The 16,174-nt window shown below is 36.6% G+C and overlaps 2 protein-coding genes across 3 annotated transcripts in view; one reads left to right on the top strand and one right to left on the bottom strand.

Moving 5' to 3' along the window:
* Positions 1–15: 15 nt before the first annotated feature.
* Positions 16–9,547, bottom strand: LOC107721710 (activin receptor type-1-like). 2 transcript variants are annotated; one of them, XM_016529846.1, is made up of 11 exons: positions 9,401–9,547; positions 8,223–8,298; positions 7,622–7,701; positions 6,353–6,604; positions 5,772–5,980; positions 4,605–4,704; positions 4,287–4,433; positions 3,888–4,163; positions 3,483–3,680; positions 3,198–3,328; positions 16–2,329 (listed from the first exon to the last, which is right to left on the bottom strand). In XM_016529846.1, the coding sequence occupies exons 3-11, from the start codon at positions 7,686–7,688 to the stop codon at positions 2,195–2,197; spliced, it is 1,515 nt and encodes a 504-aa protein (XP_016385332.1). In that variant the 5' UTR covers positions 7,689–7,701; positions 8,223–8,298; positions 9,401–9,547; the 3' UTR covers positions 16–2,194. The 2 variants fall into 2 exon arrangements, with proteins under 2 accessions (XP_016385332.1, XP_016385333.1); XM_016529847.1 differs by having other exon boundaries at positions 5,772–5,977.
* A 2,218-nt stretch (positions 9,548–11,765) lies between these two features.
* Positions 11,766–16,174, top strand: part of LOC107721705 (otolith matrix protein 1) — a 9,257-nt gene continuing 4,848 nt past the window's right edge. The window contains exons 1-8 of the mRNA XM_016529841.1: positions 11,766–11,888; positions 12,278–12,414; positions 12,683–12,785; positions 12,912–13,097; positions 13,328–13,419; positions 13,511–13,593; positions 14,297–14,364; positions 14,841–15,025. Coding sequence (XP_016385327.1) covers positions 11,810–11,888; positions 12,278–12,414; positions 12,683–12,785; positions 12,912–13,097; positions 13,328–13,419; positions 13,511–13,593; positions 14,297–14,364; positions 14,841–15,025 — 933 coding nt within the window. The 5' untranslated portion in view covers positions 11,766–11,809. The remainder of the gene's footprint in view (positions 11,889–12,277; positions 12,415–12,682; positions 12,786–12,911; positions 13,098–13,327; positions 13,420–13,510; positions 13,594–14,296; positions 14,365–14,840; positions 15,026–16,174) is intronic.

Here is a 16,174-nt window from a genome sequence, read left to right as displayed (position 1 = left end):
GTTAACCCCCCCCCCCATCCCCATCACATACAAATGAATTCATAAAGGATCTGTCCATCATGCTAAATGGAAAACAAATATTGTTCCTTTCTAACAGGAAAGCTACATCTGGAAGAATGCAATGGAACTACATCTAAGCTTATTTCAGAGCCAATTTTTAAAGACAGTTACTAAAGCGGTCTACAACTGATCTTGTGTCTGCAAGTCGGTTGGCATTTACATTCTCATTAGCTTCAGCCGATGTACTACCAGCTATAAAAGCACTGGTTTATCAGAGAGAGGCTGCAGACCTCCTGTAAACATCACCACAGATACGAAGGTCATTTCCCAGCAGACTCAGACAATGGGGAACCTTTCCTAAGGCTTCATTTAGCTCATCTCCCTGTACAGGAAAACTCATGACAGATGCATGATAATCCACAACACGATTCTAGAAATTTACGGCTAAAAAGTAAGCATTATCACAGCATGGGAAACCTTTTGTTAAGCACAAGGACATGACAGAAAAACCATTCCACTGTTGCAACGAATGAAAAGAGCAGATTTTTTTTTTTTAATTCATAATTGTGTGTTGCATTTATATTCCAGTAACATCATACATAGGGTTTCTTTCATTATAACATTCACAGTTCATAATGCAACAATTCCTGTAGTCTAATTCCTAACACCGTTCCCCTGTAGAACTCAAATATGTAAACGTTTGTCTGTTTTTGGAAGAGCAAAAGTGACCAGTGTTGAGCGGTATGCAGCCGTCTCATGTAGTGTCATGACAGCATTAACAAATTCTTAATAAAGCGTCACACAACTCAACCCAAACCATTTCGACTTGGGACATAACGATAGTGTTTTCCTTTGTAAACCCAATATTAGAGTGATGTTGCACTTTTAAATAGTCAAAAACATTTAAAATCTTCAGCATTCTCTCGGTTTATGGTGTGTATGTTGAAAACTGTAATACAAAAGTGTCAAAAAGCGTGAGGGTAAACAAATATGCAAATTCACAAAACCAGAGACTGTTTATGACTATGACTAGCTCTGTTAGCGTGTTGACAAATCACCTTGAACACTCATAATAAGTAGGGTTTTGTACATAACATTAGCAAATAATTCAGGCCCTAATGGACAGCGGCTGATTGTCAGTGAAGAAACGTCAAGTACACATGCCGGTGAGGGCAAAGAGAAAGACAAACTGCTACAAAAAAGCACTACGATGTGCTACAATGGCTTTTGTCAGGCAGGCGTAGAGGCAACAGGTCAGAAAGGCCTTATGTCAAAGGAAGCCCTCATGGGGTGCTCTGAGCATGACCAGAGTAAAGGGATAAAGGGATAGTTCACCCAAAAAATATATTCAAATTCTGTCCCCATTTACTCATCCTCATGTTGTTCCATAAACCATATGACCATTTTTCCTATGTTTCTTTCACTTTCAGGGAGCTTGACAGTCCCTGGTCACTAAATGCACACGCTGCATGGAAAAAGAGCAGCGTGAACATTCTTTAAATGTTCACGCTGATCACACATTTTTCAATTTTGGGTGAACTATCTCTAACCACTCCATTCTGATCACTAAACAGGCCTAATTTCTACTGTACATCGTGGCATTTTGTAACCAAAGAGCTTTATAACACAAGTCCACTATAGCAAATTCAGAAACTGTGACTGACTTTTGCCTATTTTTCTACAAGAACCTTTGAAAAGCTCAAAAACATCTGATTTCTAAAAGCAAGTGACATTACAGCTATAAAGTTCTTCTGGTTGTCATGCGCACACATACACACACACTATGGGTACTGATTGCATTTCAGCGTGTGTTTCTGTCCTCTTCGTTTTCCCGAAAAGTAGAAATCTTAAAAGTTTGCCAGTGGTTAAATAGACAATGTGATGGTGCAAAAAAAAAAATTCCATGATGGAAGGTTCAATTCAAGGCCTGTCAGACCGTGTCCACATTTTTCTCCTTTATGCTGTTTCTGGAGGGGAAATGGGAGTCCCACCGGGTTCAGTGGGAAAAATGATCCATAAAAGAGAGCGTAATTCTCTATAAAAAGTTTTTAGGCCAATGGACAGGAAGAACAAAGCAAATAAACAGCATGTTAGAGTTGGGACAGATGCCAGTGCTCAAATCCAACGTTCTGGTTGCACACAGTGTCTGTATAATGAGCGGGCGAGCGGTCAGTAGTTCTGCGGCCCTCTCTCCTCAGCAATCGGTTTTGCCCTTCTCCAGTGAGCTGTGGATCTTATCCAGAGTCTTTTTGATGCGCAGGGCAGTGAGTCGAGCCGAGGGGTTCTGGTACCAGCACTCTTTCATCAGCTTCACCAGAGCAGACAGGGTCTGTGACCACACAAAAACACACAGACGTTTGTTTTCAGATCATAGTGAGGATCTCCTGTCGACTACAAACGTTAACATTTATATATGGAAAATAAGACATTTAATTCCTTTTTTTTAGCATAAAGACAGTCTGCTATAGAGTGCTGCAGGGATGATGTATTTTCACAAGCCAATCTGGAAATTAGCATCACCCTGGTTCCCTCAACAAAATTTTTTTTTTAAGGATTTTTCCACTGGTTTTTGTATTACTGCAGAGAATAAACTCTGTGACCAACAAAAGTGTATTATTTTGACACGTTTTGAAGCCTAAATACAATCACCAGAAGTAAAAAGCTAAAATTAGATGACTTCAACATCACCACCAGCCTTCGATAACTCTTTCAGTATTTACTTAAATTCTAACAGTTAACGTTTTATTTAGCATGGTTTGCAAGATTGCGATTATAAACCCAATGAGGCTCTGAAAGCTGACTAGTGAGTAAATTAGTTTTCCTATTTGGTGTGATAACATTTAATGTTCCTGATGACCTCTGTAGTCTCATTTAGCCACTTATTAGCAAATTTTTTTTTTTTTTTTCAAACCAAGATTGTGTAAAAGCTTAGCAAATGGGGTGGGCAATACTGATGTACTTTATGTCGTAAGAACAAAACATGAAAATATCTTGAACTTGTGTTCATCATAAAACCTAATTTCAGGCATTTACACGCATTGATTTTGGGACAACAGAAGTGGAATTGTAAAAATGCGAACTCATTTCTGGGTTTTAGGACTCGTTCCTGCAGTACTGTATATGTGTAGACTATTAACATGTCCACTGCAAGGTAAATATGTTTACAGGGATACAGAGAGTGTCTCATCATTACTTACAGGATCTGAAAACCAGCGGTTGGGAATGAATGGCCTTTGTTGCTCCACACAAACCACTTTCCTCATGTCGTCAAAGCTGGGGTCATTAGGCACCAGGTCGTAGAAAGGCGGCTTGTATTCCTCTACAATTCCTACAGGATCACAGTGTTTAAAAAAAAATTAAGAGTCATTAAACATTTAATTGGAGAACATTCTGATCTCTATTGTCCTTAAAATGCTGACAAAATAAATAAAATTCTGTGCAAACATAATTAAAGATTTCTGAATAGATTCCAGGTAGCTGACCGTTACTGATGGTCCTGCGAGCGATCTCCCACAGCACCAACCCAAAGGCCCAGATGTCCACCCTCTTATAGGCATCGAAACAGTCTGTCTGAATGGTCTCATCCAGAACCTCCGGTGCCATGTAGCGCTTAGTTCCCACTTTAGGATTATTTCCCACATCCAGCTGATTGTCAGACTGCGTGTGTGTTACTGCCAGACCTACAAAGAGACACAAGCAGATGAAGAGTAGAAGTGGAAAATCACCAGACTGTCTATATGTAAAACTATTTTTCATTAGACACTACAAAAATTTGGGGTCAGTAAAAAAAAATTTTTTAAAGAAATTTATATATTTATTCAATATTCATTATGTGCACAGGGTCACTTATGATTAAAAAAAAAAAAAATGGGCATGCAAGAAATTACCCAGGTCAGCGATGCAGCACTGCAGATCTTTCTTCACCAGGATGTTCTTGCTCTTCAGGTCTCTGTGAGCGATGGCCGGTTTGCCCTCAGTGCCAAAGATCTCCGTGTGCAGGTGCACCAGTCCGCTGGCTACTGACGCCGCCATGTGCAGTCCATCTGCCATATCCACGGCAACACGCTGCAGGTAGTCGTAGAGAGAGCCGTTTTCGTGGTAGTGTGTGATGAGCCACAGCTGAGTGCTAGAGTTTCGGGAGGTCATATCAGAAGCCATGAATCCTGCAAAGAAAAGAGTTTAAAATAACATCACCCACATTGTATTGAGCTATTTTTTTGTTCTAGCATTTATTTTATTTAAAGAAAAGATGCTATTATCTGAGATAACAAAGATATCCGACTCACCTAATATATTTTCATGTCGTAGTAGAACAGTGTTGTATATTTCTGTCTCTCTAAACCATGACTTCTCATCTCTGGAGGAGAAGATCTTCACGGCTACATTCTCTCCTTGCCACTGACCTCTCCACACTTCCCCATACCGTCCCTTACCTGAGAACACAGGACACAGAGAAATTATATCACATACATCACTGTTTGTAATTTATTGCACGTTACTAGACAGAGATTAATTAATTGTGTAATGTGTTGTAAAAGCTGCAAAACACAGTCACAGATTTTGTAGTCTTATATGTACTAAGGTTATTCTACGATTTGTCTTACCAACACACTCTACCAGGCTGATCTGCCGTGCAACCGTCCTCTGCACCAGGAATGGCAGTCCTGAACCACTGCCTGATGTGCAGGAGTGATCCATCAGATCCTAGAAAACAACACAAGACTGATGAGGCATTATCTAACGTTTAAAGACTGAAAACAGAATAACTTCAGCTAAGCTACTGCAACATTCAAAAGTGTGGGGCGAGTAAGATTTTTTGTTTTTTTAAAGAAATAATACTTTTATTCAGCAATGAAGCATTCAATTGTTAAAAAGTGACAGTAAATAAGTTTACACTGTTAAAAATCTAATAAAAGCTGTTTTTAATGTTCTATTCAAAGAATCATGAAAAAAAATGATTATGGAAACAGTGATACTACGTAGCACAGCTGTTTTAACATTGATAATAAGAAATGTTTCTCGAGCACCAAATCAGCATTTTAGAATGATTTCTGAAAGATCATGTGACACTGAAGACTGGAGTAGTGATGCTGGAAATTCAGCTTTGCCGTCACTTTTTAAAACATATTCAAATAGACTTTTTGTAATTGTAATAGTATTTCATAATATTACTATTTTTAAAGTAGCAGGCTTGGTGAGCACTTATGAGTAGTGGTCGATATTTGGCATTTTTCAAATATCGGTATCGTTCGAGGCGGGACTTTTATTTTGACGGCGCTGAGAACGGCAGCACCTGAGCACACACCGCTCACATTTTCCCTCTTGTTCGCTGTCATCGTTACAGTTCTGTCTAAATACGGATAGAAGTCTATCTAATAATCAGAATATGATTCCCAATGCACACAAACTTCCCAGAATACTGAGTGCCCTGTTGGTTACAGTGTTTACTTCCTTTTTAATTAGATTTTTATTAAATATTTATTTATTTGTGAAAAATGCTTTGTCTTCTAAAGTATAAGTATGTTTATTTTACACAATTATTTAAAATCCATTTTCAAATGATTTCAAATTTCTTAAATTAAATTAAAATAAAAAAAATTATATCGGCTTTATATCGACCACCCTGCTTTCCAAGATATCGGCATCGACAGTCAAAAAACCAATATCGGTCGACCACTACTTATGAGAATTCTTCTGAAAAAAAAATTACAAAATCACCTGATATTTGCAAAATATTAAGAAAGTTTTAGTAAACTATAGAAATGAAATACCGCAAGTGTGCTGTCTCCGACATTAGATGCAATGAGCCCGTCAATGGCCCCCTGCTCAGTGTCAAACTCATGCAGTCTTTCCAGACGCCCATGATGGAGTCTACGGCACACCAGCAAAGCCAGCACAGATAGCAATCCCAGAACCACAAACGGCCCCAACACAAAGAGAACCAGCATCTCCACACGGTAATGCACAGCTGCCTCTCCTTCTGGACCATTTCAGAGACACAAATACCGTCAAATATATTCACTTTTTTTTTTTTTTTTGGGAAAGCAAAACTATTTATTGCAAAAAATATATTTTATAAAAAATGTTTTAATTGGTTTTGCTAGAATGTATTCAACTATTAAATAATAAAAGTATAAATAAATAATAGAACAAAATAATAATTGGGCTCTGAGATGGCCCAATGATTTTGGATGACAATTTTTGGAATACAAAACTGTTTAATGAAAAAAAAAAATTTTTTTTTTTTTTAAATTAATGAAACTATATACATTTAAAAAATGTTGCTAAAATGTCTTAAATTATAAAACAACACCTTTAACAACTTGAATTTTTAAAGAATTTATTGACTTACCTGTCAGCAGTAGTCGAAGAAGGGTCTCTTTCGAGACGTTGGCGTTGCACATGTGTTGGGAGCAGCATTCTACGACATGACTAGCAGAGGGTGTTGCGGAGCAGGTCATGCGCTTGCTCTCCGACCCGACAAGACAGCCACGTTTGAACGTTGTCACATCGTTGCTAATGATAACAGAGGTGTAACACTGGTCTCCAGTGCACTGCTGCTCATTACAGTCACTGCCGACACACATGCAGTCAATGGAGACATCTGGAGAGAGACAGAAAACAGAAAGTCAGGGAGTTAAATCATAAATTAAGGAAAAGGGGACCCAGTCTGTATCCATTTGTCAGTTGTCACCAGCTGCAAAAACTCTGGGAACAATGAAATTAATTAAGGAAGAGCAGCATGACGCCAGACCTCACAGACGAGACTCTCTCCGCCTGATAACTGAGACTGTTTTCTTCCCTTCTCCCTGCCTTCATTTCCTGTGACACTGAACTATGTCAACTTTACAAATTGACTTCAGAGAATAAAGGCCAGAGAGCATCAATGACACAGATCAATTAACCCAGCATTCATGTTTTATGCCCTCCGTGAGACACACTAACAGAGCCTGAGGAGAGAGGACACGGACACCTAATGAAAGTACAACTACGATTAGGTACACCAATCCTACTGCGTTGTGGCTAGATGTTTAAACTATGACTTATTGGTTAATGCCACTATAGTCTCAGGCATGCTATTTCCAGATGCCAAAGTCAAACATATATTATCAGTTCACCCTTAAAGGGATAGTACATCCAAAAATGTGTCTTATGCTCATCAAGGCTGCATTTATTTGATAAAATATACAGTAAAACCAGTAATATTTGAAATATTCTTAAAATTTAGCAATTGTAGAATTTATTTTAATATATTTTAAAATGTAATTTATTCTTGTGATGGCAAAGCTGAATGTTCAGTAGTCATTACTGATTTGATTCTCAAGAAATATTTAATATTATTACAATTGAAAAAAAGGCTCTTTAATTAATGGAAAGTTCAAAAGATTGTTTACTGTTACTTGTAATCAATTTAATTTATGCGGAGGTATTAATTTCTTTAAAAAGAAATGATCCCTTAAGGATTACCCACATCACATATAAAATAAATTAATAAAAATAAATAATAATTATTATTATTCATGATGATAATAATAATAATAAAACTATACAACAACGTATTAAGAAAAAATTAAGGGAAAAAAAATATCAGAATAAGGATTTATGTTTGCCAGCTCTTTACCTTTAGCTGATGTCCATAAGAATTGAAGCAGGAATAGGACGATGATTCGGGTACTGCAATGCCCCATTTGGTTCACTGCACTGAAAGGAAAACGAGGTGTTACAAATGCACATTTAAACCAAGAAACACAACAAATCACCTGCTTAGTTTAAAAGTTCTACAGAACAGTGGGCCAGAATCAATTGCCAATAAGAGAACAGAACCGCAAAGATGACGAATTAAATTTTTTTTGAGAATGCAGCTGTGCTCTGCCTCTCTCGCGCCACAAATAGTCAGACAAGGGGCCGTCTCCATGGCAACCAAGGAGAGAGAGATGCCCATTATGGAGCGACATCAAAGACAGTGAAGGAGCACTTTAGGAGAGACAGAAAGGAACAAGCATTTTGGGTGTGCAGGACTCACCATTACGTTGTAATATTCAAGGACACAGTTCACAAGGACATCATGACTAATTATAGACCATGAGTCCTCGAAAACTGACTTTTAAATGGTGTAGGGTCATTTTATTCAATGCCTCTTAAATCCTGACAACTAAAAAAAATTCAATTTCAAAATGACCAAAATGTAATTTTACACAAGAGCGACAAGGACAGTCTTTTACTTGTACAACTTCTCAGGTGACTCTCAGCACTCCCTTTCAGTATGCGCACAGCCAGACTCTGTCTTCCCATTGGATCCTAAAAAAGAAGATGGAAACCAAAGCAGCATGTTAAACTTTTTCCACAGCAGTGCCTTTCTCATGGTCATTTCTTCAGGAAGGAGTGAGTGACAGGATAAGAGGGGTGCCTGGAAGTCTCTGCACACTGATAGTCAGAGAGCTGGAACTGACTTATGGCTTGATTCCCTTTGGCTGCTCACCATATTAACATTAACCATATTAACGAAAGTTTTTTTCGAAATGCAAAGGATCCTAAAAATACTACTATTTTGCATTTTTGTGAATTATTATTTTATTTTCATTCAAAATTGTATCATTAGTATTTCAATTTGAGTGAAAATTCAGAAAAGTTATTTTATTATTATACAAATAATGAATATGAATTTCAGAACTTATTTTGCTTTACAGACAGCAGCAAATTGTGCTTCGATGGTTATGAGAGAACTTTAAATGATTCTGAAATATCCACTTAGTAACACTTCCAAAAGTGTTTACATTGTCTCAATTGGATTCTCATATTTTGCAATCTGGATCTTATTACATATAGTGTTCATATATTTTTTACACACAAGTTACAATTTTCTAGCGAGCAAAATAGTCTAGAATTGCATAATTGCAAAAATAAATAAATAAAAATGTATATATATATTATTCCATGATTTTTTTTCAGACCTGGAAGTCAGTTTTAGCACTGACTGATATTTCCAGCTTTTTAGTGACCATGGGAACCTTTCAGTGAAGATCAGAGAGTCTATATTGTTATGATCTAAGAGTCTTACAAGCAACAAAACAATCAAAATGACTGACGTGCAATGAGTTACACACAGAGCTGTTAATAGAAACTTGTTTTAAAATACTACAGAGGATCTGCTTTAACAGATACAAGTGCCTACAATATAATCAGATGGCATACAGCAACGATCCAAGCACAGGCAACACAAAAATATAAAATAACACGCAAAAATCTAAGCTGTCGACATATCATAATAATGTCTGCATTATAACTTTGTCTAATAATCGGCCTGTTTGCAGCAGCTGTGCTAACTGTGCTAACAACGACCATTATTTACTCGCCGCATTTATTTCCAACAAATCAAAGTGCCATTAAATATCGCTTTTACCTTTAGCTGCGATGTAGATTCATGTTTGTGTTAATGTTCCGTGTTTTCACTGTTTTATTCGAAGTCGTGTTTGAGACGCTGACAGACTGTCTGCCGCCACCCAGAGAGACTGAAAAGACTGCGCCGTGACGTCACCATAAACAAGTTACGCGCGAGAGCATTGTGGGATACCGCAGTCCGCCGAATGTGAGCGCCTGAATCCATAAAATAACTTTGATTATTTTGTAACGACACATTTCTGTCTCAGACAACGTTTAAACAAAACATTTGGCTCAACCTCATGAAGCAAGGGATTTTGTTTGTCTACAAACAATTGTACAGAGTTTAGTGATCACTGATGGAGTGCTTCATTTCCTCGTTAATAAATAAGAAAAAAATGGTCGAATTTACTGTGAGCTATAGTGGTGAATGCAATCTATTATATTAAAATATTAAGGAATTAATATTAATAATTTTTAAGTGATAAAAACAGGAGATGGTATTAAAGGAAAAGTTCACCCCAAAATGAAAATTTGCAGAAAATTTACTAGCCCCCAGGATTCCAAGATGTAGATGAATTTGTTTCTTAATCGGAACAGCGTTATTACATATTATGGACTTTATTTTGACCAGAAGGAACGGTTTAAAGTTTAAACACCTTAATGATGGATTTGTTTTTTTTACAAACACACAGCTTTTACTTGACAAGACGTTAATTGATGGACTGGAAATTTGTGGATTACTTGTGGATTATTGTGATGTTTGTATCTGCTGCATGGACTCTCATTCTGACGGCACCCATTTACTGCAGAGGATCCATTGGTGAGCAAATGATGTGATACTAAATTTCTCCAAATCTGTTCCGATGAGGAAATGCATTTACATCTTGGATGGCCTGAGGGTGTATGAATAAAAAAGCGAATTTTAATTTTCTGGTGAACTATTCCTTTAAGGCAAATCTCAGAGATCCATATTATAGCAAAATACAGATGCTGATCAGTACAAATCTGCTACACACAACTGACTGCATCAACCTTGAGAAAATTATATAAAACCTGGTCTTACAACACCTCCAAATTTACAATTGTATGTAATGTTCATCAGTTCAATGAACTGTATCAATTTACCTGAAAGTGTTTGATCATTTATATTACTATTTACAAACTGTTAGAGAGACACACACATAGCTGCTTAAAGAAAGCAAAATGTCCTTGCCATGATAGGAGTCAAGGAGCCAGTGGCCTGACAGTTTTTTTGTTCTAAAATAGCTTGTTGATTAATGGACATGTCATTTTCTATATGGGGAAAAAAGGATAGGGAGTCAGGGGCACTGAAGGGCGGGGAGATAAGGCGTCTGACGTCCCTCAAGTGACTAGCCGCAATTCCTTTCCACTCAATATCATAGATTTTTCATGTATAATCAAAGCATTGCAATTTTTGGGGCATTTATGGCACTGAGGTCAATGTTGTGTGGAACACAATTGCACCTCTGGGGGAAATGCACTCTTGCTTTTTTCCGTTGCTAGCAACAACATGAAAAACATGTTACTCAGCAAAGAGTCTGATTTACTGATAAAATATCGAACCAGTTGCCATTTTTTAAGCCACTGACATCAGTCTTTTTACTGTGTTGAAAATAGAACAATTTGTCTAAGAATTTGCAAAAAGTTTTCTTTGTATTTATTTTTTTTGTTTTATTAATCAATATTTTTTCTTACATTTATTAACAAGGATTTTGTATTGTTTTGGCTACATGTGTACATCAAAGTATGTGTACCTTTATAGGTTTGTTTTTGGCTCTGAAATTCTGTCCTCTATCTCATAGATGACTCGTGTCTCCTTTAATAAAGCATTGATTATGGGGAAGGTGACATGAGAATTAGGATGCAGAGTAGGTATCAAGTTGCCTATATGCTTCCTTAATTGCATAGTGGCACAAAAGAATCCCCTGTTGCCCCTCCATCCATATCTCCAATCAAACTTGGCTTGTTTTGGACCTTTGGTTTAATCTTGAGGGGCTTTTGAAGCTGTCCACAAAAAGCTATTGTATCTTACTTAATTATAACCTCAGAAATGATCTGACCTGTCCGGTGCCAGGTGCAGTGAAGTGTGCAAAAGCTTGCATGCCATGAGGTCCCATTGGATAAGGAAAAGAAACACTAGATGCCCATCGTGATCGGATAAGTGGAAAATAACCTAACAATGTTAGATCTGAGAAAAAAAAAAAAGGCAGAGAAACTTCGGTAAAGACCTAATGGAAAGTTTTTCCCTCCCCTCTTGGTTTCTGAGACTTCTGGGTACCCTAAAAAGGTAGCAATATGAGCCCCAAGCCTTTTTTTCTGTTTTTTTTACTTTTTTCTTTTTTACTTTACTTCCCATACCACCTCTGTGAGTCTGAGCCCATTTGGAAGGATACCGTTTAAAGTCAGCATGGATCATCCAGGAGGACACCTTGCTGTGGTTCTGTTCCTACTTGTTCTGGTTTCTTTGTCCACCGAAAACAACATTAGTAAGTATATTATATTCACAATTTAATTTAATTTAATTTGATTTGATTTGATTTGATTTGAAGATCCAGCATATATTGGGAACTCATTCAGTACTGGTTGCATTGCAATTGCCTCAATAAGTTGATTGGAAGTGACTTCTTTGAAGAATCTAAAATATAAAGTAGTTTGATTTGTGTAAATATTTTTAGTCATCACTTTCCCACACTTTTTTGGTTAACTTTACTATTATTCTAAAATGAAAACAATCAGGTGAGAGCAAGCTTTTTTGACTGCCATTCTAGTGCAGTTAAAAAAAAATACTTATCCTGAAATATATTTGATGTTTGTCACTATTTGAAAAAGTACACATTTTGAATTAAAATCAAATGAAAGTTGATTTGCTTTGCAGTCAGGTGGTGCACAGTGTCTGATGCTGAAGAGCAAAAGTGTTTGGATCTAGCTGGGAACGCCACAGCCAGGAACATCCGCGGACAACTCCTTTGTGTGAGGGGCCAAAGTCCCAGTGACTGCATGAAGCAAATTAAGGTTGTAGGAATTTGCTTCCCAAGAAGCAAATCAAATCAGATATGGTGCTTGAAAATGATTGCAATATTACAAGTCTCATATATTTGAGATTGAACCTTAAAATTGTGCAAAGGTTTGCTCCTCCTTTTTGCTTTTCTTGCACTCCTTCAACTTCTCAACTGATTATTCAGTCTTACAAAATGTTTGATGTTTTGCTTTTCCATTATATCAAAAATGATGGAAATTTCTCAGTATATGGTTTAGTATAATTTGTCTGTGATGTAAACAGAATGGCACTGCAGATGCCTCTACTATGTATGCTGATGAGATCTACACAGCTGGGTTTTGCTATGGCTTAGATGTGGCTGTGGGAGAGTCTTATAATGGTGTGGGTGAGTATGTTTAAACTATTAAAAGCATTAAAGCACCAGTCAGAGATCTGATAAAATATTTTAGTCAAAGAGCTTGACGTCAATGCATGTTCACGTGACTTTACCGATGTTTTGTGTCTGACACAGATGGCATCAATTATTACGTGGTTGCACTGGCACGGACATCATCCAGTGATCTGTCACTACTGGAGATGCACGAACGCAGCTCCTGTCACCCAGGGATGCGGACTACAGTGGGCTGGACCGTCCCCATCGGCTTCCTGATCAACACATCGCAGATCAGCGTGGATGAGCAGTGCAACTTTCCCCATGGTGAGATGTTGCCATGCTGTATTTCACCGCATGTATAATAGTTACTGATATTATTTGATAGATTACAAAGCTCTTAACATCTGGTTTAATTATCGGTGACATACATACAAAATAATGGTTTCATTTTTTTTATATAAGTGGTTAAAAATGGTTCAGATGCAAATTGAGGATGTAATTGCACCCATTGGCAGCAATTTAAAAAGCTATATCCGTCTCCCTATGGTTTCCAGCGGTAGGAGATTTCTTTGGGTACAGCTGTGTCCCAGGAGTGAAGGACCTAGAACATGATCCCAAAGGAAATAACCCAAGGAACCTGTGTGAGGCCTGCATTGGGGACGAGAACGAGCTGTGTCCCAGGAGTGAAGGACCTAGAACATGATCCCAAAGGAAATAACCCAAGGAACTTGTGTGAGGCCTGCATTGGGGACGAGAACGACCACCACATCTGCGCCAACAACCCTCGGGAACGGCACTTCGGGGAGGCTGGAGCTCTTAGGTGCTGTATGATCAGAGATGTGAGAGAATGCATATGTTCTAGTGGAACCATTATTCAAAATATGAATATGCTTTGTGTAGCGAGAATATTGGATTGCATAATGGGTTTGGGACAAAAAACAATTCTCTATATACTGTATGTCTAATATTACATTACCATTTAAAAGTTTTGGGTGAGTATGATTTATTGAAAAGTTTTTGAGAGAACATTTACCTAGGCTCCATTAATTTAATCAAAAACAGTAATATTGTGAAATTTGATTACAGTTTAAAATAACTGTTTTCTATTTCAATATATTTTACATTTTCCCTTTTTGTCTGTAATGGAAAAGCTCATTTTTCAGCAGCCATTACTCCAGTTACAAGATGCTTAAGAAATCATCCTAATATGCTGATTTAGGGCTTAACAAACTTTTTGTCTTATTATTATTAGTTGAAAATGGTTAATTAGGAATGGAAAGTGTATTTGGAATTGTTGTTTTTCCAGTATAATTTATGAACAGAAAGTTTGAAGAACAGCATTTGTTTGAAAAAAAAATCTTTGGTAACATTATAAATTTTTTTACTGTCACTTTTGATTCATTTAATGCGTCCTTGTGCAATAAAAGTATACATTTCTTTAAAAAGCTACTAATTCCAAACTTTTAAATGGTAGTGTATATATTTTATATCTATTATAATATATTATTATTTAAAACATGCAGGTGTGTGGCCGAGAATCTCGGGGATGTTGCTTTTGTTAAGCACACTACAGTCTTCGACAACATGCAGGGTAAGTAATGCAGGGTGTAAGAAGAGCTAGTTAAACAGGAGGGCAAAAATGCCCAGATGCATTAAGAATATCAAGTTGGTTTCTTATTAAATGGAATTTTTTAAGGGACTGAAGGAGGACAACTGTAGCCTTCACTTCATGATCTGTATCATGTTTCACTGGCTGACAGACACAGGGGGGCAGTATTTCACAACAATGCATCTCTTTGTGTGCCTGATGGGATCTGTGAAACCCTTACTTAGTCTCAGCAAACCCTGTTAGCCAAGTTCATGGATTATGGATGCTAGTTTAATATATATATATTTTTAATGAGATATATATATTTAAAAAATTTTTTATGAAAGCCTGCATGACTTGCAAGCTTTCTTAATTTTATATTTAAAAGTTTCATCCAGACAAATGTTTCATCATGCCTTCTGTTTTAGAACTTCTCGCTGTCTGTAAGAAATCTTTGTCTGGCTTATTATTCATGTAAGGTAAGAACCAGGAATCCTGGGCGTTGGACCTGGAGCTGGAAGACTTGAAGCTCTTGTGTCCTGACGGGAGAGAAGCTAACCTGTTCCAACATGAGAGCTGCCACCTGGCTGTGGTGCCAACCAATGCTGTGGTAGTGCGTTTGGAGGACAAATGCCGTGTTTACAAGTTCTTGGAACGTGTACAGGTCAGGAGAGAAGGCCACACAATCACACATTGGAGTCCAAAAGTCTGAGAACAGTCAGAAAATCCAGGATTTTTTTTTGCGCTTAAATCTAAAAAAATGAAAAGGTATAACGTGAAATAGGGGTATGACAATACATTGTGTCACAATATATCACAATACAAAAATGTAATATGTACAGTATCGTGGATAGCGACAATACGTATCATGTATAGTTCACCCAAAAATGAAAGATTTAATAATATATAATAAAAAACAAACATACAAAGAGCACATCAAATATGGTAAATCAGAAAGCTCACACATTTGAGCTACCTTGTTTATTCATAATTATTAATTAAAATACATTATTTAATAATGTATTGCAAGCATAAGTGTCTAATGTAGAATAATGCATATTTACATTCTGGTTAATGAACAGTTCTTTTTGCTAACTGTTCATCATATGCCTTAGAAGTATTAGAAAAAAAAAAAAACTCATTTTGGCTTTGTTTAAAGTATTGTGAGAGTATCGTATGGAGAGATCAGTATTGAGTATCATAAGTGAATTGTTACTCCCCTAATGTGAAATGAAGAAGTATTTAATATTCTGCACTATTTTTAGACACTATTTCTAGGTCTTGACAATTAAATGTTTTCAATTCAAAATTTCATTCAAATTGAAATGTTTTTCATTTTTAACTAAGAAAAAATGTATTAAATCAGAAACATGTAGGGATGCAACGATTCACTCAACTCACGATGCAATATGATTCACGATGCTGATTTCACGATACAATTTTCTCATGATTTTTTTTTTTTTAACAAAATGAGATTTAAGACAAATTATAAATTAAAAGGTGTCCTTTTATTATTGCTTGGACAAAATGCTGCACATTTCTTTGTGAATTTGAAATATGTCAATTAACAAAGCTAAATTTAAAATGTAAAACCCCAAAATCAAACCCCAAATCAAATAAATAAATATTACAAATAAAATAAATATCTTCATATAAACAAACTAAGGATTTGTCTGTGCTCTTTCCATTTAAAAGTAGAGGCAACCACTGCATTTTAATCACAATCCAAACAAAGATGCTGCATACATGCAGCATGAGCAGTTTTTGATCTAAATTACATTATATCATTTCGAAATTTGAAGCAAAAACAGAA

Source organism: Sinocyclocheilus rhinocerous, unplaced genomic scaffold (assembly GCF_001515625.1).
Source record: "Sinocyclocheilus rhinocerous isolate Xijiao unplaced genomic scaffold, SAMN03320098_v1.1 scaffold1112, whole genome shotgun sequence".
Taxonomy (NCBI): Eukaryota; Metazoa; Chordata; class Actinopteri; order Cypriniformes; family Cyprinidae; genus Sinocyclocheilus; species Sinocyclocheilus rhinocerous.
The sequence above is the reverse complement of the archived record's forward strand: the minus strand, read 5'-3'. Positions and strand labels throughout refer to the sequence as shown.

Bases quoted from the DNA above. Each gene is read 5' to 3' on its own strand.
- LOC107721710 (XM_016529846.1), bottom strand. From the start codon at position 7,688: ATGGGGCATTGCAGTACCCGAATCATCGTCCTATTCCTGCTTCAATTC. The intron at 6,605-7,621 runs GTAAAGAGCTGG...GTCTCTCTCCAG, and splicing joins CTTATGGACATCAGCTAAAG to ATGTCTCCATTGACTGCATG. The intron at 5,981-6,352 runs GTAAGTCAATAA...GAAATGGTCCAG, and splicing joins TCTTCGACTACTGCTGACAG to AAGGAGAGGCAGCTGTGCAT.